The sequence below is a fragment of the Bos indicus genome, chromosome 13 (assembly GCF_029378745.1).
Source record: "Bos indicus isolate NIAB-ARS_2022 breed Sahiwal x Tharparkar chromosome 13, NIAB-ARS_B.indTharparkar_mat_pri_1.0, whole genome shotgun sequence".
Classification (NCBI taxonomy): Eukaryota; Metazoa; Chordata; class Mammalia; order Artiodactyla; family Bovidae; genus Bos; species Bos indicus.
Genome location: NC_091772.1, coordinates 46,920,537 through 46,945,882, shown reverse-complemented (window position 1 = coordinate 46,945,882; position 25,346 = coordinate 46,920,537). Strand labels below are relative to the sequence as shown.

The window sequence follows — 25,346 nt, the reverse complement described above, 5'->3', positions numbered from 1 at the left end:
TCAGCATGTTCCTGCAATACGTTTCGTTAACAGAATCCAAAGGGTATTAACGTCCTTTTGCCGATCTCGCCGATTCAGGCCTCGCTGCTTTTCCAACCCTGTGCCCTCCGGGCCGCACAGAGCCCGCGCCTGCAGCGCCCGCGGCCGCGGCCCGCGCGGGCGATGCTTCGGGCGCCGGATCTTTGTGCGCCCCGCGCCGGGCTCCGCGCGCCCGCACGTACGTAGCTTTCACGTGCGTGTGGACTCGGGTGCCTGTGTGGGTCCGTAGGAATATGCTCGGATTAGGGAGAGGCGCGGAGCACAGGACGGCGGGAAGGTGGGTGTGGGCGTGTGGGCAGCCCGCCGGGAGGGAGCCCGCGCGGAGCCCCAGCCCGCGGCCGGCGGCGGCCACACAATAAAGCCCGAGGGCGGCGGCGGGCGGTGGGAGGCCGGCGGGCGGCCGCCCCGCTCAGCCCGCCGTGTGAGCGGCTCCGCGGCCCCGAGGACGCGAACTTTCCCGGCGGCGGCGCCGCAACTCCGCGCCCGGGCCCGGCCCGCCGCTCGGCGAGGAGACCTCGTAAGTGCGGCGGCGGGACCTCCGCGCCGCCTTGCCGGGTGCTCGCGAGTTTCTGTGGTGGAAGCTTGTAAACATGGCGCCCCTGAGGCGCGGGGTCCAGGCGGGCGGCGGGGGGAGGAGGCCGGGCCGGGGCGGGGAGGAGGGGAGGCCGGGGCGGGGAGCCGGGCCCGGAGACCGCAGCCCCCCCGCCCCGCGCCCCGCCGGCCCGGCCCGGAGGAGGCGGCGCGGACGGCGGGCCGGCGCGGAGGGGCAGGGCCTGGCGCGGCGGCGGCGAGCACCGGAGCATAATGGTGGGGACGCTCGGCCTCGGCGGGGGTGCGGGCGCGGGCGGGGCGCGGGCGGGTGTCCGAGGCGGGGGCTTTGTGAGGCCCAGCCCGGCCGCAGCCTTTCGGGCCGCGGGCGTGACCGCCGCTCGCCTCCGGCCCGCGGAGCTTTGTTCGTGCAGGGCCGGGCCTGCTGGGCCGCCCTTGGCCGGCGGGGGAGGCGGGCCCGCCGCCGGGGGAGGCCCCGCAGGAGCAGGGACGCGCGGGGCCTGCGCGGGCCGCGAAGCCGGGGAGTCGCGTGAGCGGCGCCCGCCAGGCCGGTCCTTTTTGCGCGGCCAGGCCCCTGGGCCACGGTCCGGGTTGGGGTCCGCCGGGACACGGCCCTGTGAGTGTCTGGGGTGGGTAGGGTGGGCTGGGGGCGTCCGCGGCGGCTGGGCAGGTTGGTCGGTCCGCAAGGGCCCAGGCGAGGCTCGGCCCCCCGGGTCCGGGAACCAGGCGGCAGCGAGGCCTCCGCCTCCTCCGCAGACCTCCCGGGCGCTGCACCGCCTGCGTGTCCGCCGCCGGTCCTGCCCGGCTTCAGGAGGGGAGCTGCTAGGCTGCGGCCCAGCGGGCTGGCCCGGGGCCCCAACTTCCGCGTGGACCGTACCCTCATGCGTTTCTGGCCCAGCGGTGCCCGGTGTTTGTACAGTGGGGGCGTGAGAGCCAGTGTCCATGGTCCTCGGTGTTACGGACCGTGTGGGCTGGCTGCCCGGTGTGTCCGTGGTGTGCGCCTGCTGTTACATACGTGGAAGCCTGCATGATACCTGGTGAGTGTTTGGTGCTCGGCGTGCACCTGGAGCTTGGTGTCACATGTGGTAGGGACATGCTACCCTGTGGAGTTACGGTGCCGGGTGACACACCAGGTGTGTGCATACCTGGTATGGGCATGTGATACCCGCGGTCACACACTGTGTGTTCATGGTGCTTCGTGTGCTCCTGTGGGGTGTGGGCCCAGTACAGGGTCCTGTTGAACTCAGAGCCGACACCCCGTTGAGGGATGGAAGAGATGCTTGGGTCAGACTTTGAGAGGCCCAGGCAGGGCCCTCTGAGATTTAGGTCCTGGGTCCTTTGGTCTGCTCACCCAGGTGTGCTGCATCCTACAGTAAGCAGAGTCCTGTGGAAGCAAGAGACTGGTTAAAAATAATTGTCTATTCGAAGGCAGAAAGTAAAACCTTTGTTTTCTTTTAGACAGAAATGTGGGAGTTGTAGCTTAGTGATTGTGGGCTGCATAAACTTTTCAGGTTTGGGGGTCATTGATTCTCATTAATGGTTTGAAGCTATCAGGGAAATCGTTTTAGCTATACTTTCAAAGTTTGAGTGCTTCTTTATAAGAGTCACCTGTGTGACTTTTCGGAATTCTAATTTGTACAAGCAGGAAATAAAATGTGAATTTTGTTCTAGCATGTTATTTTCCTGGTCTTTAGCATTGGTTACAGTCATTATTTTGATGGACTGTCCTTTATAGATGGCCAAGTTAGAAAATTAGAGGTCAGAAAATATGATTATGACAGACTCAATAAAATATTTTTCTTGCTTAACTCAATGCATGATTAACAGAGGATCTCTGTTTTTGTGGTACTTTTCCCACTTATATATTGTTTATATGAAAACAGAATTTCTCTTTTACGTTTTGTAATTGGGCAATTTATTTTTTCAGTTACCTGTTGCAAGGTACTTAAATAAACATACATGTAAATATTCCCAGCTTTACAAAGAAAAATCAATTAAAATGTTAAAATTATCTCCTTATTTCATATGCAGTATTCCTAGATGATCATTATGTTGATACTTTGAATGCTTGTCATGTTGCATGTTTCCATGAATTGCCCTGAATGTGTTCACACTTTAACCCTTTTGTAATTGTACCCGCTTTTCCTTTAAGGGTTGTTCAGATAGTGTGTAAGAAAGACCTTCATACCCTTTGGCATACCTAAATTGAGATACTAATTGAATGTAATTAAGAATTTTAGCATTCATAATAAAGTATGGAATGCTGTCTTCCTGTTGCCTAAAGCCCTAAACCTCTGGTGGCAGATTTTGTTTACCTACCTCTGTGATAAATCGCTTCAGTTGTGTCTGACTCTTTGGGACGCCATGGACTGTAGCCCTCCAGGCTTCTCTGTCCATGAGGATTCTCTAGGCAAGAACACTGTGGTGGGTTGCCATGCCCTTCTCCAACCACCTTTCAGTTGAAAAGCAAAGAGGCTGTGTCTGGAAAGGGGAAAATGTTAAGAGTCAGGCTTGAAAAAAGTTTCACTGTTTCAAAACCTTAACTTGGACTCAATAGTGAATTTTCTTTACAGGTTGATTAGATTTTGTGGTAATTGATTAGAGGTAGTATACCAGCAGAGTTTGAGGCCTGTGGCTTGGGTCTGAATCTCATATCTTTCATTTACTAGCAAAGTGACCTTGGACAAATTATTTAAATTTGCTTTGCCTGGTCTCAGTTTCCCCATCTGAAAGAGTTTAATTGCTAGCACTATTTCTTACCTGATGACTTTCAGTTACTTTCTTTCAGTGGCATTGTCAGAAGTTCAAAAAGTTTAATAAATCTGCTTTGGTACAGTGTGGTCTGTCCTCCTTTGGTCTTGAGTTTTGAAATGTTTTTGTATCCACAGGTTTGTTACATAACTGAGTACCATGATGAAAATAGGTATCATATATTGTATGTTTACTAAGTCTCAACCATTTCACAAAGTTCTTTATGTATACTATCCCACTTTTAAAAATCATACATATGATCATCTTAAAAGCATAGCAGTCTTCCTTTTAATTGTATAAGGTCTGACCTCCTTGTAGCACCTCCAAACCCCTCAACACATTTACATAGTCTCTCTCATAAGAAGTGAATGACGTAGTAGTGAGTGAGAGTAGCAAATGAGAGAATATAATCCACGTAATGTAAAAGTTGGAGAAGGCAATGGCACCCCACTCCAGTACTCTTGCTTGGAAAATCCCATGGACGGAGGAGCCTGGTAGGCTGCAGTCCATGGAGTCGCTAAGAGTCAGACGCGACTGAACGACTTCACTTTCACCTTTCACTTTTCTGCATTGGAGAAGGAAATGGCAACCCACTCCAGTGTTCTTGCCTGGAGAATCCCAGGGACGGGGGAGCCTGGTGGGCTGCCGTCTATGGGGTCGCACAGAGTTGGACACGACTGAAGTAACTTAGCAGCAGCAACATAAAAGTTTGAGAATCTCTATGATTAGAGTTGAAATGATAGAAATGAACATAATGGAAGGGAGATAAAATTCAAATCTAAATGCCCAGCAGTATGATGTAATAACTCACATGTAATATTTTAAACATATGTACTCCCTTAAGATTTTTTTATGTGCATGTGTGTGCCTGCTATTACTGTTTCCAGTTAGAAAATTCTTGAAAAGCTATTTATAGGCATACCTCATAGATACTGTGGGTTTTGCTCTAGACCACCACAGTGAAGCAGATACAATAAAACGTGAGTTTTTTGGTTTCCCAATATATGTGTTTAAAAGTTACATTGAGACTATACTGTAGTCTATTACGTGTACAATAGCATTATGTCTAAAAAAAGACACATACCTTAATTTAAAAATATTGTTAAAAAAATACTAGCCATTATCTGTGTTGTGTCTGAGCGACTTCACTTTCACTTTTCACTTTTCACTTTTCTGCATTGGAGAAGGAAATGGCAACCCACTCCAGTGTTCTTGCCTGGAGAATCCCAGGGATGGGGAAGCCTGGTGGGCTGCCGTCTATGGGGTCACACAGAGTCGGACACGACTGAAGCGACTTAGCAGCAGCAGCAGCAGCATCAAAGATCACTGATCACAGATCACACTAACAAATATAGTAATAATGAAAAAGCTTAAAATGTTGCAATAATAACCAAACTGTGACAGAGAAACAGAATGAATGCTGTTGGAAAAATGGCACCAATAGACTTGTTCAATGCAGGATTGCCACGAACCTTCAATTTGTAAAAACAGTATTTGTAAGGGGCTACAAGGTAAAGTGCAATAAAACAAGGTATGCCTGTAGTTTGTATTGTGAAAATACTATACAATATTTGATGTTAAAGTTACTTACAAATGCAAATAAATAGTATTAAAAGTTAAATAAAATATTTATTTGGAAATTTAAATATTTATAGAGAGCAGTATGTATTTAGTAGGCAAATTTAGCAAATTGTTAGGCTTAGATACTCAACTCAATTTTACAAATCTAATTTATGTACAACTAGTAAATATTTAGACATTGAGCTAATCTTTCATTGTATTTTAGCAACATGCTTTCTATTCAGTCAATACATAAATGGCTAATATTTGCCTAACTTTATGTGAAATTAAAGAAACGGATAGAAATAACAATGGAATACTGTCAAAATAGGGTTTTTAAGGGATCATATGGACTCATGAGAGGAATATGTTGAGCAGATTACACAGTTCTTATACAGTAGTTGGAAAAATGTGTTTTGCTAAAAACTTATACACAGTATTTGCCTTTTTGTAAACTGAGGAACATTTAAGTCTAGTAAACTAATTTTAAATAACTGCTTTTATAAAGTTGTTTTGTAAGATCACATTAAAATATATTGACATTATTTATAATAAGTAGAATATGTTTTAATATCTTGTGTTCATTCGTTCATTCACATTGTTATTTATTGAGACTGCTTTATACTAGACACTTGGTAACGAATTACTGAAGCAAATGCAATAAGGTATAACCGAAGAAATTAAGTACAGGTGCTATAGAACCATATATGTGAGTTAAGGCATGTTGTATTTGAGCTGAAATTACTTTTGAGTTCTTAACACTGATTTCAGATTCATTCTGATTTTAACTTTGTGACTTTTATTAGCTACTTGATGATTTTTAAAGGCAACTGTATTATGGTTAGTAATTTTTTTATTCCTTTGTTATTATCTAAGCATTTAAATGAAAGGTAGACCCACTTAAAATCATTAATATCTTTTTGTAATTTGACCTCCTTGTATGCTAAGTAAACTTAAAATTTAAAGAAAGAGTACATCTTTCCTATCCGTTTACCATGTAAATGAAAGAAAGATACATACAAATATTTAGAAGTGTATTGAAGAGCTTGTTGTGCAGTGCTGTGCTTGGTTGCCCAGTCGTGTCTGATTCTTTGTGACCCCATAGACTGTAGCCCACCAAGCTCCTCTGTCAGTAGAATTTTCCAAGCGAGAATACTGGAGTGGGTAGCCATTCCCTTCACCAGAGGATCATCCTAACCCAGGGATTGAACCCAGGTCTCCCGCATTGCAGATGGATTCTTTACCATCTGAGTCACCAGGGACTAACTTTCTCACTGAAGTTTTCGTCTTGCGTTACACGGGGCAGTCATTGTCTCAAGGAATCTTCTATTGTTCCCATTGCTGGATAAGTTGACTTTGGCTTGAAATAGCTAATTTCTTATTTTTAACTCTTTATTTTATATCGGAATATAGCCAACTATCACTATTGTGATAGTTCAGGTGGACAGCAAAGGGACTCAGCTGTACATGTACAGGTGTCCTTTCTCTCCCAAGCTCCCCTCCCATCCGGGCTGCCACACTGGACAGTTCGCTGTTCTATACAGTAGGACCTTGTTGGCTATCCCTTTTAAATGTAGCAGTGTACGTGTCCATCCCAAACTCCCTATCTCTTCCTCCTATCCTTCCCCACTGGCAGCCATAAGTTTCTTCTCTAAGTCTGTGGATCTGTTTTATAAATAAGTTATTTGTATAATTTCTTTTTAGATTCTGCATATAAGTATGTCATATGGTATTTCTCCTTCTCTGTCTGACTCCACTCAGTATGACAAGCTCTAGGTCCATCCATGTTGATGCAAATGGCATTGTTTCATTCATTTTAATGGCTGAGTAACTTTGCATTGTATGTATGTACCACATTTCCTTTATCCAGTCCTTTGTCTGTGAACTTTTAGGTTGCTTCCATGTCTTGGCTGTCATAAACAGTGCTGCAGTGAACATTGGGATACATGTATCCTTTTGGACTTATGTTTTTCTCCAGATATATGACCAGGAATGGGATTGCAGGGTCATATGGAAGCTCTGTATTTAATTTTTAGGAAACCTTCATACTGTTCTCCATAGTCGCTATACCAGTTTATATTCCCGCCAACAGTGTAGGAGGATTCCCTTCTCTACACCTTTTCCAGCATTTATTGTTTGTGGATTTTTTGATGATAGCCATTTTGACGGCTGTTAAGCAATATCGCAGTGTAGTTTTGATTTGAAGCAATATCTCCGTGTAGTTTTGATTTGCATTTCCCCAATAACTAGCACTGTTGAACATCTTTTCATATGCCTCTTGGCCATCTGTATGTCTTCTTTGGGGAAATGTCTACTTAGGTTTTCTGCTCATTTTTTGATTGGGTTATTTGTTTTGATGGTGTTAAGCCTCATATGTGTTTGTGTTAGTTGCTCAGTCTGACTCTTGGCGACCCCATGGACTGTAGCCGCAAGGCTCCTCTGTCTATGGAATTCTCCAGGCAGGCATACTGGAGTGGATTGCCATTCTCTTCTCCAAGGGATCTTCCCAACCCAGGGATCTAACCCAGATCTCCTGCATTGCAGGCAGATTCTTTACCGTTTGAGCAACCAGGGAAGCCTCATGAGCTGTTTGTAAATTTTGCAGACTAATCCCTTGTCGGTCAGGTCGTTTGCAGATATCTCTCTCAGTCTACAGGTTGTCTTTTCTTTTTGTTTATTGTTTCCTTTAAAATAGATCATTTCTTGAAAGTTACTCCAAGTACGGAGGCTTCAGGATTCAGAAGGGGTTTATTGTCTAAAAATAAAATAATATGAAATGTGGTGAGGAGAGAACTGATGAACTGATTGGTAGCATGCCTAGGTTCAGATCATGTTGATGCTCATCAGTGGGGATATTACACAAGGTTTTCTTATGTTTAATAACTATAGGAAGATTTTTTAAAGAGCAATACGCTTAATGAAGGCTAAACTATCTCAGCTTGAAAGTTATTATGAACACTATAGTTTTTTGTTTTTGTTTTTTGGTAGATTCTTGATTTATCTGCTTATTGATTGCTTTTCTGTTTCAAAACTGCATCTGAGAAATACTGTTAGAGAGATAAAGCTCTTAATTTTCAATTGAGTTTTGACATGAAGCCCTTCTCAAATTAATATGGAATATATCTACTTCAGCTGGCCAGTACTTGTAGGAACAAGTGAGATTAATTTATTTGGGCTTGCTATTGATATGTGTAAAAGTTTTTTGGGGCATTTTATTTACCATTAGCAATGTTATCTTTTTAAAAATTAATGAATTATTTATTTTTGGCTTCACTGGGCCTTTGTTGCTGCGTGTGAGCTTTTCTCTAGTTGTGGAGAGGGGTACTCCCTAGTTGTGGTGCGTGGGTTCTCTCACAGACATAAATAACAGACTTGTGGACACAGTGTGGGGTGAGGAGGAAGGAGAGGGTGGGATGTAGGGAGAGAGTAACATGGAAACATACATTACCATATGTAAAATAGATAGCCAGTGGGAGTTTGCTGTATGATCCACTTCAGTTCAGTCGCTCAGCCGTGTTGGACTCTGCGACCCCGTGGACTGCTGCATGCCAGGCTTCCCTGTACTGACTCAGGGAACTAGGCAGGGCTCTCTGTAACAGCCTAGAAGGGTGGGATTGGGAGGGAGGCTCAAGAGGGAGGGGACATATGTATACCTGTGGATGATTCGTATTGATATTTGGCAGAAACCAACACGATACTGTAAAGCAATTATCCTTCAAGTAAAAATAAACAAATTTTAAAAATATTGCACTTAGTGTAATGTCAAAATACCTTATGTTTTTTAGTTTGAAATACATACATTCTTATTCTGCACATATAAGTAAGCTCCCGATTGTGATCAGTATTTGTATTAGATTGTTTTAGTTCAGAAACTTCCATTTGAGTAACTTGAAAGTTAAATTTTTATGATTATTGAAATAAAAAGTTGTAGTCTCAGTTATTTCCAAGTGGAATAAAAGCTGAACAGCTACCAATACAAAGTTAGACTTTGTCTTGATTCATTTGTGTATTTAAACAAATCCTAATGAAAAACATACTGTTGTAAACCTTAGTTGCTGTAGTGTTTGCATCTTTTAAATAAATTCTTTGGGATTTAGGGTGACACGTGGGAAGCTCCTGATAGTACACTGGTTCTCAAGCATGACTAAGCACCTGAATTTTTTTCTTCTTAACAAGAACATTAAGCCAGAATCTCTGGGGATGGTTCTGGGCTCTATTTTAAAGTTCCAGTTGGGTTTGTTTGTTTGTTTAACTTTTTAAATGCCACACTTTTATTTTTAAGTAGTCCAAGTATATATGCCTTCTTCTAGAAAGTTCTTTTTGTAATGACTTATAGAAAATGATGTACCCTGTGACGTTTAGCTGCCTGTCTCAGAAATTATTTTTCAGGAATCTTAATCTTGAAGTTTCCTACAGAGGATAATCTAAATGACCTGAAAAATAAATGTGTCCCAGAAGAAAACCAGTAGTCTTTTCAGGTTCCTCAAAAATACTCTGGCATTGTTGCTTTGCTGATGATCAGGGGGCTGGATAGCAAAGGTGGGGTTGGTTAGTGTTTCCTAATGGTCCTGCATTGTGTCTGGTTCATTGATGTCCAGGCTGCCACCCAATTCAGTGTCTCTGAGATTTCCTGTAGTTTGAGCAGCAGCCTAGTGTTCTGCAGGTTGTGGAGTAAGCTGGTGACATTGACAGGTATCAGAAGCACCTGGGCAGTTGGTGTGCCAGCCATGGTGAAGTTGTGCCTACAAGTGAGTTAGACCACCTGAGGAGGTTTTCCTGGCACTGCTGCTGAGCAGCCTCGGTATTCTTGGCTTTTGTCTGCATGTCAGGTGGTCCTTGATGTTCCTCCAGATTGAGAGTGTCGTTTCCACTTACAGAGTCGGAGCAGAGCAGGAGCAGCTTCATTGTCTTAATCGAGTCCCAGAGAAATCCAAGGGAAGAAGCCTGTGAGCAGTGAAATTCACTGCCACTCCAGTTACTGGTGACCGACACCTGCCTTCTCATGTTTTTGCACGTCTACCAGAGGGCTTCCTGAGGACCTGTGGAGTGTCTGATAATTCCCACGGGTTTCTCTTCTTTCCTCTCTAATGTAGACTCCATCAGTCTGCAGAAGTCAGGGCTTTTAGAGGAGGAGGAGTGACCTGGAGAAGCCTCCTTTGGCTTGGTTGCTGACTGTTGGTGTTGTCTTCAGCAAGTTCTGAACTGGTCATTTGCTCTTCCAGCTGGTTGGCATAGCTTCGTCTGCAGTTCATTTCCCACTGACATCAGTCCTCTCAGTTTTTTCTAATTATTTTAAAATATTTCAAGTCAGATTTTCTTAAATAAACATAATTTTCTCAGTTTTAGATGACCAGATAGAGTGAGGAATTATGGCGTTAGAATCCCATTTTAAATAGAATATTCCTATAAAATTGGACCTTGAAGAATAGAGTGGAAAATGTTAGATGAGTATACTATTACAAGTCTGTTTGCTTCTTACACATTATTAAATAACATCTTTTATTCAGCATCTGTAATTATCCCTATATCTGCTGCCTTCTACTCCCAAATTTTTCTGGAGTTCTAGGCAAGTGGCTTGCTTTCGTCACTATTTTTCAGTTGCTAAGTCGTGCCTGACTCTTTGCAACCCCATGGACTGGAGCATACCAGCCCTCCCTGTCCCTCACTATCTCCTGAAATTTGCCCAAGTTCATGTCCATTGAGTTGGTGATGCTATCCAACCATCTCATCCTCTGCCACACCCTTCTCCTTTTGCCTTCAATCTTTCCCAGCATCAGGGTCTTTTGCAGTGAGTAGGCTCTTCGCATCAGGTGGCCAGAGTATTAGAACTTTAGCTTCAGCATCAGTCCTTCCAGTGAATATATAGGGTTGATTTTCATTAGGATTGACTGGTTTCCTCTCCTTGCAGTCCAAGGGACTCTCAAGAGTCTTCTCCAGCACCACAATTTGAAAGCATCGATTCTTCAGTGCTCAGCCTTCTTTATGGTCCAGTTCTCACTTCTATACATGACTACTGGAAAGACCTTAGCTTTGACTGTACTTACCTATGTAAATTTGACCTTCCTTTGTTTGGCCAGAAACATACAATTCCTGTATTCATTGTGTGTCTTCACTTTTTGCGGAGTATATGTTCATCAAAGATGTTTGTTTTTTTTGTCCACTTTTGGGGGGAGGGGCAGAAAGGTCTTTTACTCAGCATCCTAACATCCATGATCTAAGGGTATCCTTCTTAAAGCAAATCACGGCTACTCGCCTAAGTTTAAAATCCTCTCAGTTACTGCCGTTGAAATTACTTGGAAATCCACGCTGGTTATTCTGGACTTCGGATCCTGCATGGTTTGATCTTAGATCCTGCCTCTCTGCCTCTTTTCACACAGCACCTCTCTTTATGACATTCCAGCCACTGTCTTTTCTCCCCTTGAAATATACCAAGTCTTTCTCACTATGACCTTTAACTGGAAACTTTTACCTTTTGACTACATTTACCCATTTTTCTCCCACCTTCCCTGCCTTTGGCAACCATCAGTCTGTTCTCTAAATATATAGGTTTGGTTTTTAAAAAAAATATTTGGCTGCACCAGGTCTTAGTTACAGTGCACAGAATCTTCGATCTTTGTTTTGGCACCTGGGATCCTTTAGCTGTGGCATGCAGACTCCCAGCTGCACCATGTGGGACCTAGTTCCCTGACCATTGCCACCAGACCACCAGGAAGTCCCTATTGTGAATCAGTTGCAGTGAATGTGGTGGTACAGCTATCTTTTTGAGATAGAGTTTTCATTTTCTTCAGATAAATACCTAAAAGTGTAATTACTGGATCATATGGGAGTTCTGTTTTTCATTTTTTTCCTCCATTATATTTTATTACATGATATTGGATATAGTTCCCTGTGCTATACAGTAGGACCGTGTTGTTTATCTATTCTGTAGATAATAGTTTGCATCTGCTAATTCCGAACTCCCATCCATGCCTCCCTCCTTCCTCTCCACCTTGGCAACCATAATTCTGGTCTCTTTGTGTCTGTTTCTGTTTGGTAAATAAGTTCCTTTGTGTTATATTTTAGATTCCACATATAAGTGATATCATATGGTATTTGTCTTTGTCTGATTTCATTTAGTATGATCTTCTCTGGGTCCTTCCACGTTCCGGCAAATGGCGTTATTTCACGCCTTTTTTATGGCTGAGTAATTTCCATTATGTATATGGACCACATCTTCTTTATCCATCTGTTGGTGGACACTTAGGTTGCTTTCATGTCTTGGCTACTGTAAATAGTGCTGCTCTATGAACATAGGGGTGCATGTATCTTTTTGAATTAGAGTTTTCTCCAAATAAATGCCCAAGAGTGCAATTGCTGATGGTAATTGTATTTTTAGTTTTCTGAGGAACCTCCCTACTGTTTTCCATAGTGGCTTCATCAATTTACATTCCCACCAACAGTGTAGGAGTGTTCCTTTGTCTTTACACATTCTCCAGCCTTTCAGAGACTCAGAACAGCCAACTCAGTATTGAAAGAGAGGAACAAAATCAGGGCCTGATACTACCCGACTTCAAGATTTATTATAAAGATATAGTACTTAAAACAGTGTGGTATTGGTGAAGTAACAGTCAGTTACATAGATTAGTGGAACAGAATAGAGAGTTAATTTTGGTTAAAGGCATAGGTTTGTGTTTAGGCTCATTTTTGTATGTGTGGATGTCCAGTTGTACAGCAACACTTGATGAACAGACGGCTTGATTGCATTGCGTTTGCTGCTTTGTCAGGAATGAGCTGACTCTGACACTTAACAGCTGGTAGGTCTCTTTCTGGGCTCTCTCTTCTGTTCTGTCTGTGTGACTTGGATAGGTAGATCTCAGAAATCTTGGTTTTAACTTCACATCTGTTTTCCTGAAATGTAGCATTGGTTAATTCTTTAATCTTGAATTTAATCATTTCTAGGAATTAAGTGACATCACTTTTAAAATTTCTGCTACCAGTCTCTACTATATTCTCCTGTTAGATAATAGTTATATTTGCTATTTATTTTAGTATTTGTAAATGTTAACTTTGTTATTATATATTTTCTGTATTTCTGAGTAAAGTATTCTTAACTTTACCTGCGTGTATTTTGAAAACATCTTACAAGTTGAGTTACATGTCAACTGTACCTGTTTGTATTCCATTGTTTGACTCAGGGATTGTAATATGCATCCATGATTTAATATACTTCCCCTTGAATTAATGTAATAAATACCACTTCACATAAAATGTGAGAATTTACAATGATATAACTGCTTACTACCTCTCCCCTCATGTGTATTATTCTTGTCATCTATATTGTGCTTCTACATATGTTGTAAATCTAATGATACCTAACAGTTATTTTTATGTTTGCTTTAAACAATCAGTTATCTTTTCAAGACTTAAGAAATTTTATATTTTCCCACATTTACCATTTTGTAGTGTTACTTAATCTAGAAGTAATGTCTCTCTGGATTCTCACAGCATATATTTTGGACCATTTATGCGTATATGATATTATAATTAGTAGTGCCATGTATATGTCAAATTTCCTCTGCTAGTTTTAGGTCATTTTCTGTCAAGGACTAGAGTTTATACATTTAAAAATACTTCATTGTGTTTAGCACAATGCCTTACACAAAATAGGCAGCTATTTTTCTTTAAGTGTGTGAAAATGAAATTTTGTTCTTTTATCTGGGTATTTGTATAATCTGACAAGTTGTATTATTGTGGTTCACCATTAGATGTCACTTTTACCAATAAATTCCTCATCATAATGTTACTGGGTTTGGAAACTTGACATACCTGTACTAGTGCACTTAAACTGAGAAGTTTCTGTATGTTTTAAAGTTTCAACTTTTTAGAAAAAGACACATTTGTAAATCATAATTAAAATTTAGAAAATCTTCTAGTTTCATATTTCAGTCTATACTGTACAACTAATTATCCTGAAGTTTTCTTGAAAACTTGAATGTTGGCGTTATTGTTTTGATTCTGAACTGATTTTGTAATTCTGAAAAGAACTGTCTTATTTCAGGAGCCTAGCTGGTCCTAGATTCACCAGAAGTGAGTCTCTGTTAAATTGTGGCAACTGCTGGCTCTCTTTGGGATTTTGGAGAAGTAGGGAGAACCGACTTAGCCGTGAAAAGACGTGTGGAGGCGGGGAAAGGGGTCTGCGAGGCTCTGCTGACTCCCCAGAGCACAGGGAAGCGCAAGGAAGCTCGGAGGAGGAGCATCCCTGCTGGTGAAGGATCAGGCCAGGGAGCGTGCAGCCATCCCCAGAGCTTTGCTTGTCTGTCTTATGCCTTTGGGCCTCGGCATCGTAACCTGTGTGCTTTAGGGCTCAGGCCTCTCGTTGCCCAGCAGGTCTGTGCCCGTGCCCAGTGGGGAGTTCAGACGTGTGGCCTCTTCATGTTGTACCATCGCTTAGCAGACATTCAGGCTGCAACTCTGTTTTTTCCCCCTAGTCTTGCCGGGATGTAGCCGGTGGCCTTTTGCCTCAGTCTGTTCAGAATATAGAAATCTGAGTAAATTAACAATGTTGATTGCTTATAACTTAAAGAATGGCTGGCACCTGAACCTTTCTGATAATGTGGGTCCTTTCATGTCATCACCGGTATACCAACTGCCAGCCTTTGACACCTCAGTCAGAAACAACTGTTCTGTACTTTCTGTTTGTGGTCTTATTCTTCTTTAAAGGAATGTTGTTTTCATCTATCAGTATGTCTATATTGAATAAAGATATTCACTCTTTGCAACCCCATGGACTGTAGCCCACCAGGTTCCTCTGTCCATGGAATTTTCCAGGCAAGAATACTGGGCTGGATTGGCATTTCCTTCTTCAGGGTATCTTCCCAACCCAGGGATCAAACCTGGGTTTCCTGCATTGCAGGCGGAGTCTTTACCGTCTAAGCCAGCACGGAAGCCTCTTTCATGATGAAGTACCTAATAATTTGGACATTTAGTTTCCATTTTGCATTGATCTGTCAAATTACACACAATGTAATATCAAAAAATGAAATTTTATGTAGTAATATTTTTGCTTTATAATAAGTTTTATATGTGTATTTCTTTGGCGTATTGATGTAAGATGACTGCTCCTTCTTGGGCAGACCTTTTTGACTATTGGTCTTTTAGTGTCATTCTTTGTGAAGTAATGAAGTGAAAATTTTAATGGAGTAATTGGTGATGTGGATGGTAGAAAATAAAAAGTTGGCTGTACTATATAGTGAGGTGCTGACTGTTAACTCACTTATATTGATGATAATTGATTTGGTAATCTGTGCTTTTCCCTTATGTTTCCATATATTGCTACAGCTAAAGGAGTAAACAGGTCATGGCACGCTTAACAAAAAGACGGCAGGCGGACACAAAAGCTATCCAGCATCTTTGGGCAGCCATTGAGATTATACGAAATCAGAAGCAAATTGCCAACATTGACCGTATTACAAAGTAAGTCATTTTATACAGACAGATCTCTCAAATTTTATGTGGAATTTTGGGAGAAAAGGTCCAAGAATCATTTATTTATTATGTTAATCAACATGTATTACAAAGCACTAGTCACTTTTTGCCTTGTAGGATTGTAAAGTTGTTAGGGAAATACTGAAACATGCACAAGCACCTTGTGTTTAGAGGTTATATAGACTATCAATGTGTACTATTTCCAATAGTACACTAATACATTTTTAGTATTCAAAATTTTTTTAACTCTTGAAAGCCAGTCTTTATTTAAGTCTTTTATCAAAAGGTATTTGGTTAATTACTTTCTTCTATGTAAACTATCTAAAAGTCTACTGGTCATTGTTTATTTTAATGTATGAATAATATATGCTACCATATAATGTGGTGTAGGTACGGTACATAACTTATTATTAGTTTGTAGTACACTAACCAGAATTTTCAACAATTTCATTCTATATTTTTAAGTTACAGACAGTATATCTTCAGCTGAAAGAAGGAAGTTCTTCTTTATTTTATTTTCCATTGCTATTTATCTCGATGGTCCAGGATTCAGAATAGCAAAAAATCTGACTCCTGTATGAATGCTCTGTTTACGTGTTATGTACTAATTATAAGGGAATCTTCAAATAGAAATTGATTTTGTTTTGCTTTGTATTTTTAAAGGAATACAATTAAATTAATCTTTTTAAAATGTTTTAATTTTTTAGAATAATTTCGATAGAATTTCTTTATACTTATTCTCTGACACATCCTTTAAACGTTAACTATGAAAATGGAAAACAGATGATTTACAAAAGCTCATTTAAATAAGCGATTATTTTTGTCCTTGTTAATAGGCAACAAAGTTAAGTAATATATGTTTATATTTTTGTCACGTAGTCATATTCTAGTGAAGAGGTTTATAAAGGTTACTTAAGAGGGAAAGGCCAGGAGAAAGAAAGATGGTGTTGTATGTTGTTTTAACTCTGTATCCTTTCTTTGGATATTTTAAAGTTGCCCATGTACAACTCTCTCCTATAGGTGACTCGAAGGGGAAGAAATAGGTAATAGCTGTGTGGAAAATAAGGATAAAATAATAGTATATAATAAATAAGTTACCTTTAATATTGGTGATATTGGAATAAAAATATTTTTAAAAAACCTCTAAGTACAGAAATATAAAAGTATTTTCCTATGGTTTGGATTTAAAAAAAAACCAACATAGTTTGTTTATATCAAAATTTACAGATGAATGGTGGAAATAAGATACTGTTCTTTGGATTTAATTTTTAAAATTCATTTAATCTTGACTGAACTATTTCAACTTACAGGCTGTTACTTCTTCTTAATCCATGGCATCTTTCTCTAAAGCTCTAGGGACATTCTCTAGGAACCTGTGGGAATCTCCAGGTGAGGTATTCAGAGTTTGTCCGCCAAGGTTGCTGACATGTGTGTCAGAGTAGTCTTTGGATGACCAGGCTGTGTGTGCTTGGGTTTACATGTTAAATTGTGAGAGACTCGCAGAGGCTATGGACAGCATTGCACACCTCTTCTCGGTATGCACAATGGACTGTCCATAAACATTCTCTCTTCTCCTTTCCTTATCAGTACAGCCTTAAGGGTGCCAGGGTGTATTTTCCTTCATGTCCAAAGGTTCGTCCATAGGTCTTAAGATAGCTAAGAATAAATTCATTTATCTGTCAGTTAGTCATTGTTATATCAGTCTTATCTAAAGATGAAAAAAAATAGAAAATCAGAGAATGTGTGTTTGAGAGGTTTCTGGTGTTCCTTCTGCCTCGTCTGAGAGTATGCTGTGTCTCTTTTTAGTACGGGATGCATTCATAGCATCTAGTACTTTCATAACACTAGTCACATGTAATTATTTCCCTGCCAGACTGTCAGCACCAGAAAGGAGCTGTCTAGATAACTGCCTAGCCCAGTGGTGTGGCTTCTCAGCAGTGTTAATTTCCTTGCTTGTAACCCTTGCCAAGGTAAGGTAGGAAGAGGCATTGGACCATGACAGGAAGTCAGATCTTCTGCTTTAAAACCTAATCATCTTATTCTGTTTTCTAAGTAGGTAAATACTTCTCAAACTTTAATGGTAAATCAAGGTACTCAGTTACAACTAAGTCTGAGCACAGAAGTGCCTTTCCATCTTTATCAAATATCTTAAGCTGCTGAAGGTTTTAGTGGAGTTACTATGAAGAATGTATATGTAGTCATTAGGTTTCATCCTGTATTTGACTGGTGAGCTACTCCCTAAGATAAAAGTTGCACAGTTTCAGTCACACATTAAAAGTTTTGGGCTTTGGGGTCATGACTCTTTTTACTTAGAAGTCTGGCAATCCTAAACACTGTAGTTTACCACTCGCTCTATGTTCAGTTCTGCTGCTTTTTATTTGAAATGTCTTTTTAAAGACATTTTAAATTTATGTTTCTCATTCATCTTTTTTAAAATAATAGCAATTTTGTTGATTTTTTGGTCACATCACATGGCATGTGGAGTGTGGGTTTTTAGTTCCCCAACCAAGGATAGAAGCTGCCCCTGCTGCAGTGGAAGCCCAGAGTCTTACTGGGGCTGCTAGGGAAGTCCCTCTCATTCATCTGTTTTTGTTTTTGTTTTTTCTTTGCAATTTATTTATCTAAGGACTTGGTTCATTTACTCTGTGGCTTCTTATAGTCTGCCTTTGTGATTGCATCCCTGTGGTGTGCCTTATCCTGATGCTCATTTCTTTGCATCTCATGGAGGCTACTAGAGATCTCTTCAAGAAAATTAGACATACCAAGGGAACATTTCATGCAAAGATGGGCACAATAAAGGACAGAAATGGTATGAACCTAACAAAAGTAGAAGATACTGAAAAGAGGTGGCAAGAATACAAAGAAGAACTATACAAAAAAGATCTTCATGACTCAGATAACCAAGATGATGTGATCACTCATCTAGAGCCAGACATCCTGGAATGTGAAGTCAAGTGGGCCTTAGGAAGCATCACTGTGAACAAAAGTAGTGGAAGTGATGAAATTCCAGTTGAGCTATTTCAAATCCTAAAAGATGATGCTGTGAAAATGCTGGCACTTATGCCAGCAAATTTGGAAAATTCAGCAGTGGCCACAGGACTGGAAAAGGTCAGTTTTCATTCCAATCCCAAAGAAAGGCAATGCCAAAGAATATTTAAACTACCGCACAGTTGTACTCATCTCACACGCTAACAAAGTAATGCTTAAAATTCTCTGAGACAGTACGTGAACTGTGAAATTCCAGATGTTCAAGCTGGATTTATAAAAGCCAGAGGACCCAGAGATCAAATTGCCAGCAATCCGTTGGATCATTGAAAAAGCAAGAGAGTTCCAGAAAAACATCTACTTCTGCTTTATTGACCACGCCAAAGCATTTGTGTGGATCACAACAAACTGGAAAATTCTTCAAGAGATGGGAATGCCAGACCACCTGACCTGCCTCCTGAGAAATCTGTATGCAGGTCAAGAAGCAACAGTTAGAACCTGACGTGGAACAACGGACTAGTTCCAAATTGGGAAAGGAGTACGTCAAGGCTGTATATAGTCACCCTGCTTATTTAATTTATATGCAGAGAACATCATGCGAAATGCTGGGCTGGGTGATGCACAAGCTGGGATCAAGATTGCTGGGAGAAATATCAATAACCTCAGATATGCAGATGACACCACCCTTATGGCAGAAAGTGAAGAAGAACTTCACTTTCTTGATAAGCCTCTTGATGAAAGTGAAAGAGGAGAGTGAAAAAGCTGCCTTAAAACTCAACATTCAGAAAACTAAGATCATGGCATCTGGTCCCATCACTTCATGGCAAATAGATAAGGAAACAATGAAAATAGTGAGAGACTTTGTTTTGGGGGGCTCCAAAATCACTGCAGATAGTGACTGCAGCCATGAAATGAAAAGACACTTGTTCCTTGGAAGAAAAGCTATGACCAACCTAGACAGCGTATTAAAAATCAGAGACATCATTTTGCCAACAAAGGTCCCTCTAGTCAAAGCTGTGGTTTTTCTAGTAGTCATGTATGGATGTGAGTTGGACTATAAAGAAAGCTGAGCCGAGAAGAATTGATCCTTTTGAACTGTGGTGTTGGAGAAGACCTGAGAGTCCCTTGGACTGCAAGAAGATCCAACCAGTCAATCCTAAAGGAAATCAGCCCTGAATATTCATTGGAAGGACTGGTGCTAAAGCTCCAATACTTTGATACCTGATGCGAAGAACTGATTCATTAGAAAAGACTCTGATGCTGGGAAAGACTGAAAGCAGGAAGAGAGGGGGATGACAGAGGATGAGGTGGTTGGATGGCATCACTGACTCGATGGACATGAGTCTGAGCAAGCTCTGGGAGTTGATGATGGACAGGGAAGCCTGGCATGCTGCAGTCCATGGGGTTGCAAAGAGTTGGACACGACTGAGTGACTGAACTGAGCTGAGTAGTGAATCCTAGCAGTGTAAGACTTCCTCATAGGTGGTAATGTGTTTCATTTGGCAAGGTTAGTACTCAGCCTGTTGTACAGTGGCTAGATTCAGTAATTCATTAAGGATTGTGAAATAGTGATAATCTGTCAAATAGTTTATCTTTTATTTTTCAACTGAAACACTTCCATAAGAACATAAACTTCCTATCATGTAGGGTGTGGTTACCAATTTGGTATGGTTCACATCGAAAAGGTAGAACAACTGATTCTTTTAACTAGCGGTTTTCAAAATAGCATCCTCCAGTGGCGACCAAATAGTTCTTTCTGGTGTATTTCAGTCTGTTTCTGTTATAATCCCTATTGATGCTTAACTTCCCTTCTTTGACCAGTTGGAGCCTCTTCGTGATGGTCTTTTGAAGTTCCTGTCTGCTTTCTGATATGACAGGATTTTTTCGGGCTCACCTAGGACACACCGTGCCCCAAGCCTGGATCCACTGATTTCTCCAGGGGACGCTGGTTTCTTACAGTTAGAAATTGTGTCTCAAGAGCATTTTCTGGCCCTCAGTGTGCTTGTTGCTACCAGGTTGGTCTCTGTCTCTAGGCCTTTAAGTGGACCAGCTAGGAAATACATATAGTTGTAATGAATTCATACTGATATTTCCCCCTTGAATTTATGGCTACTGGTTTTTACTGAGCTATCTAAAATCTTTGCCTTCTTTCTTACACAGTAAGAGTCATGATTCTTAAGGACACTATGGGTGGTGCATTTTAGATGTCATATAGTTAACTCAGTCGTTCTCTCCAGCTATGTCCCAGGCTGTCTGAGAATACCATCACCGGTGCTGGAACTGACAGCACATCTCATGGAAACCAGACAAGCTGTTTTAGCCTCTCTGAACAACTGTACTGATTCTAAACTGTCACAGAATGTAGCGATTACATGTCATACTTTGTACTTAGAGCTGGCATTTAGTCTTACTTCTCCAAGTGTTTGTTTCATGCTTACCACTGACATCTGAAGTTCATTCTCTAGTAGAGTCTTTAAAGAAAATTTTTTCACTTCCCCACTCTGCAGTTTTACTGAGATACAATTGGCATTGATCCATGTTGTTACAAAATGATGGAATTGCCTTCTTTTTATGACTGAATAATATTCCATTGTACATGTATACCATGTTTTATTGATCAGTTTGTCTCTTGATGGACCCTTAGGTTGTTCCCATGTCTTGGTTGTTGTAAATAATGCTGCTGAGAACACGAGGGTACAGAAGTCTTAAGATAGTGATTTCATTTTCTTCTGATAAGTACTCAGGAGTGGGATTGCTGGATCATATGGTAATTTCTGTTTTTACTTTTTTGAGGAAGCTTGTTACTATTTTTAATTTAAAAATTGTACAACTGACCCTTGAACAGTGTGGATTGAACTGTACAGGTTCACTTATCCCCTGTGCCATGGCGCTGCATGCTTCAGGGTTGCCTGAATCCAGATGTGGAGCTGCACACAGAGGGCTGACTGTAAAGAGGGACGCAGGTCTTGGACTGCATTGGGCTGTGGTGGGCTCTGACCCCTATAGGTTCAAGGGTCAATTGTATATATATATATCATTTGTGGACTTTTATTATCTTGTTTACTTGTTGTTTTGGGGGGCTTTTTCTTATACTCTGTTGGTTTCTTTTCCTGTCTTCTATATTTGTAATTTTCAGGTTGGGCAGTTGTGAATAAAGCTGCTATACAGTTTTGTTTTTTTTCATATTTTCTTTCTTTATGACTTATACTGACCACATTTTTTGCTACATACTGACTCCTGTGTGCCTTCTAGTTTGGACTTCTTCTGAAGTGAATTTTTTCATTTACTTCTCATGTTTACATCATTTCTGAGTTTTCTAATTCTGACATATCTTTCCTGTATCTTATATAATTTTCTTAATGTCTTTTCATGTGTTTAAATAGTAGTTATAGTCTGATCTGTGTTGTGGGCACCTGTCTTGGGCATGCTTCCACTTTAGGGATGTTCTGTTCCTTCAGCCACAGTCCTGTCATGTGAAATCACTTTTCCTGAACTTGTGTCAAGGGAAGGTGGTTGCAAACAGTTTTTGGAGGTATGGCTCTAAAGCATCTTCTGTCATTTTTATGAAGTGCTAAAAATAATGTCTCACATTTACCATGATCTCCTGTTTCTGTACCTTTTGCCAGAATCACAATTTCTTTTGTGCCCATTGTCCTTACATTGGAGATCTTTATGACCAGACTTCAGTAGGGTTTGATATTTTTATTGTTAGCAGTTTCTCTACACTGTAGAGTTCTGTACTAGAAGGGAGCTTTGGCTGATGGTGAGTGTTCACAAGTTTCTCTGCTCCAGCCCCATAAGAACTTTACCATGAGCTCGTGAATTACCATCAGTTACCTGCAAATAGAGGTGTGTAAACCCTGTCCAATGTCCACTGCTGTTCTCGATTTGGCCCTCTTTGCTCTCCAGTGACTGCTTGTTAGCTGTTTTATCTGCCTGTTCTCAGTGCTGTGTCATGTCCCTCTGCCTCCTCCTGCACAGGTGTCAGTACCAACTGCAGTTCCAGCTTTTGGAGGCTTGTCCTCCGCTACTGGACTTTGGGATTCATGAGAATTCTTGTCACTTGTTTTCCAAGGGTTAGGTCATCAACTTGTTTTTTGCTAACGCTTCCTGTGACTTTGTCGAGGAGGTTGGGAGACATTAAAACCATGTTACTTCTTGCCATCTTCCCAGCTCACAGCATCGAGTCATTTTTCTAAAAAGAAAAATAATTGCTAAAGGCACTGGGTATTTTCTGAAGTCCTAAAGCAGAGCTGAAAGCAATAAAAATTCGTTCTAGCAGAGGCAGATTCAAGCAGTATTTTTCATTTTTGTATATGACACTAGAACATACAGAATCTACAGCAGTATCATCTTCAGAATATCATTAAAATGTTACATTTGTGTTGAAATTTGAAAAGAAATTTTATGAGTAGAAGTTTCATATCCTCAAAGTTAATTGAACAAATAGGTACTAATAACAACTTCTATAACAAAGTAGGGTTTGTTTGTGTTGCAAATGTTTCTTCTATGTAATCTGATGATATCTAACTTCAGGGTTCATGGCAGTAGCGTTTTGTTAGTTGTCAGTACACCTCCCTTGGAAAGAGTCCTGAGTCTTTTTAATACTACCTTTTACTTTCTTTTTTTCTAATTGCTAGTTTTCTGTTCAGATAAGTAGAAAAGGTACTATAAATTACAGAGGCACTGTTGAGATTTATAGGCTTCCCTGATAGCTCAGTTGGTAAAGAATCTACCTGCAATAAAGGAGACCCTGGTTCGATTCCTGGGTTGGAAAGATTCGCTGGAGAAGGGATAGGCTACCCACTCCACTATTCTTGGGCTTCCCTTGTGGCTCAGCTGGTAAAGAATCTCCCTGCAACACGGGAGACCTGGGTTTAATCCCTGGGCTGGGAAGATCCCCTGGAGAAGGGAAGGGCTACCCACTCCAGTATTCTGGCCTGGAGAATTCCATGCACTGTAGTCCATGGGGTCGCAAAAAATCAGGCACAACTGAGTGACTTTCACTTTCACTTTATTGAATATTTCAAGTATTTAAAAAATATCACTAAGAGAAACTTCTTTGAAAATTTCTGTTATTTGGGGATGGATGTTTTTGTGTTTCTTTGTTTGTTTTAATTAAAAAAATTATTTGTTTTGGCTGCACTAGATCTTCGCTCCTTCGAGGGCTTTTCAGTAGTTGTGGAGAGCAGAGGCTACTCTCTGTGGTACCTGGCCTTCTCGCTGCAGTATCTTCTCTTGTTGCAAAACATGGACTCTAGAGCTTACAGGCTTCAGTACCTGTGGTTCCTGGGCTCTATAGGGCAGGCTCAGGAGTTGTGGCACACAGGCTTAGTTGCTCGATGGCATGTGGGATCTTCTGAATGAGGGATTGAACCCATGTCTCTTGTGTTGGCAGGTAGATTCTTTACCACTGAACCACCAGGGAGTCCTGGGGATGGAAAGTATTTTTACAGAATGAGTCAAATCTGAAATCAAAATACATGTATAGGGTAAAGTTTGATTGTTTAAAATTAATTGTTAACTTGTGCCTCTGATTTAAAAGCTCATGTTTATAAATGTGATTTAATAATGGTATAAACTTCCATTCTTACTTGAAAAGTAAATAAGCACAAATAAATTTTGGCCTGTCCATAAAAACACTTTATGTTTTTAGAAGATAAAAGATGTTTTGTGATGTTTAATCATAAGATGAAAACAAATGAGTTGTTTTATCTTAAAAAAGAATTACATGAGTCAGTTTAGATGAACATAAGCATAGACAAGAGTAGCTATAATGCTAAATTATAAGTAGTACATATGAATTCGTCAGTTTTATGAAATTTGGCTAGGTGTCATGAAATTAAAGCTGTGAAATATTTGATTGCAGCACTTATATAAAACAATTGTTTATAAAATATTTTTATGTTTGTAGTACATCATGATGTTTTTAGCCCTTGTTTTACAGTTTTTAAATAAATGAGCAAAGAGATAAAGAAGCATATGACATCAAAACCAGTAACAGAAATGAAATTTAAACTTTGAATCCCTAAGATTTCCAGTATGATTCATAATTCATTGCCTTATTATTTTTAAAATGTCTCCTATATTTTAATACCCAATAAAAATAAGTTACATGTCATTTTTTCCTCTTTAATCCAAATTATTCATATCTAATTTAGATGATTATAATACAACATTAGACTTTCATAAGTATTCTAAATAATAGTTATAAGATAAAGACATATTTTTGAAAGAAGTATGGGTTTTATTACAGTCTCTGCCAGTATTATTAGCTAACATTATTGGTGTCATTGGGAGAGATCAAATTATTTTTTCTTGTCTTGGAAAAAGCAGTTGAAGTCTCATTTCCTTTCTGTCTTGAGCAACTTTGATTTTGTGTTTCTAGAGGTGACCACATTTGTGACTAGCATGCTTATTAGACTGACATTGGATCGGTTGACTTAGTCCCATTCAAGTTAATGTTTCAGATTAGGGCATCAATTAATTACATGTATTGCTTACTTTAGGGTCAAACCCCAATTAGAAAATGTGACCTCTGACCTCTTGTGACATGTTTGGCATTGAAATTTGAGTTCTCCTGGAGTTCTTCTTATCACTACAGACAGACATAAATCCAGATTGTAAGTCTTCTTCATGTGTAGGTTGTCTTTGAAGTTGCAACTAGGTACCCATTAATTATTTTTTTACTATAGTTCAGTTTTATGAAACCTATGATTTCTAGGAACTATTTGTCTTATCCCTGTCAATTTCTATTCCCTCAGTAGATTTATTGTAGGATAGGAAAGTGGCCATTGCCGAAGTTACGATAAAGTTAATTTTAAAAAACTTAACAGTTAATGTTATGTTGTATATGTACTCCCAAGAATTCTTCATTCTCATTTCAATCTGTGTTGATTTACTCTTTCTTACACACTGTCTTATGGTAGGTTGACAGGTACAGTTTACCACTGTTACCATTGTTATTTTATTTTATATAACAGCCTTACAGAAGAGTT

General features: G+C 40.4%; 1 protein-coding gene across 9 annotated transcripts in view; it reads left to right on the top strand.

Annotated features, from left to right (window-relative positions):
* Positions 1-164: 164 nt before the first annotated feature.
* Positions 165-25,346, top strand: part of ZMYND11 (zinc finger MYND-type containing 11) — a 75,798-nt gene continuing 50,616 nt past the window's right edge. For 5 of the 9 annotated variants that reach the window (XM_070801139.1, XM_070801138.1, XM_070801135.1 and 2 more), the window contains exons 1-2: positions 165-316; positions 15,217-15,351. In XM_070801139.1, the coding sequence (XP_070657240.1) occupies positions 15,236-15,351 (116 nt within the window). In that variant the 5' untranslated portion in view covers positions 165-316; positions 15,217-15,235. Of the gene's footprint in view, positions 317-401; positions 557-702; positions 847-1,076; positions 1,205-1,267; positions 1,626-15,216; positions 15,352-25,346 lie in introns of those variants that run through there. The other 4 variants (XM_019973339.2, XM_070801133.1, XM_070801134.1 and 1 more) reach the window with 4 other exon arrangements.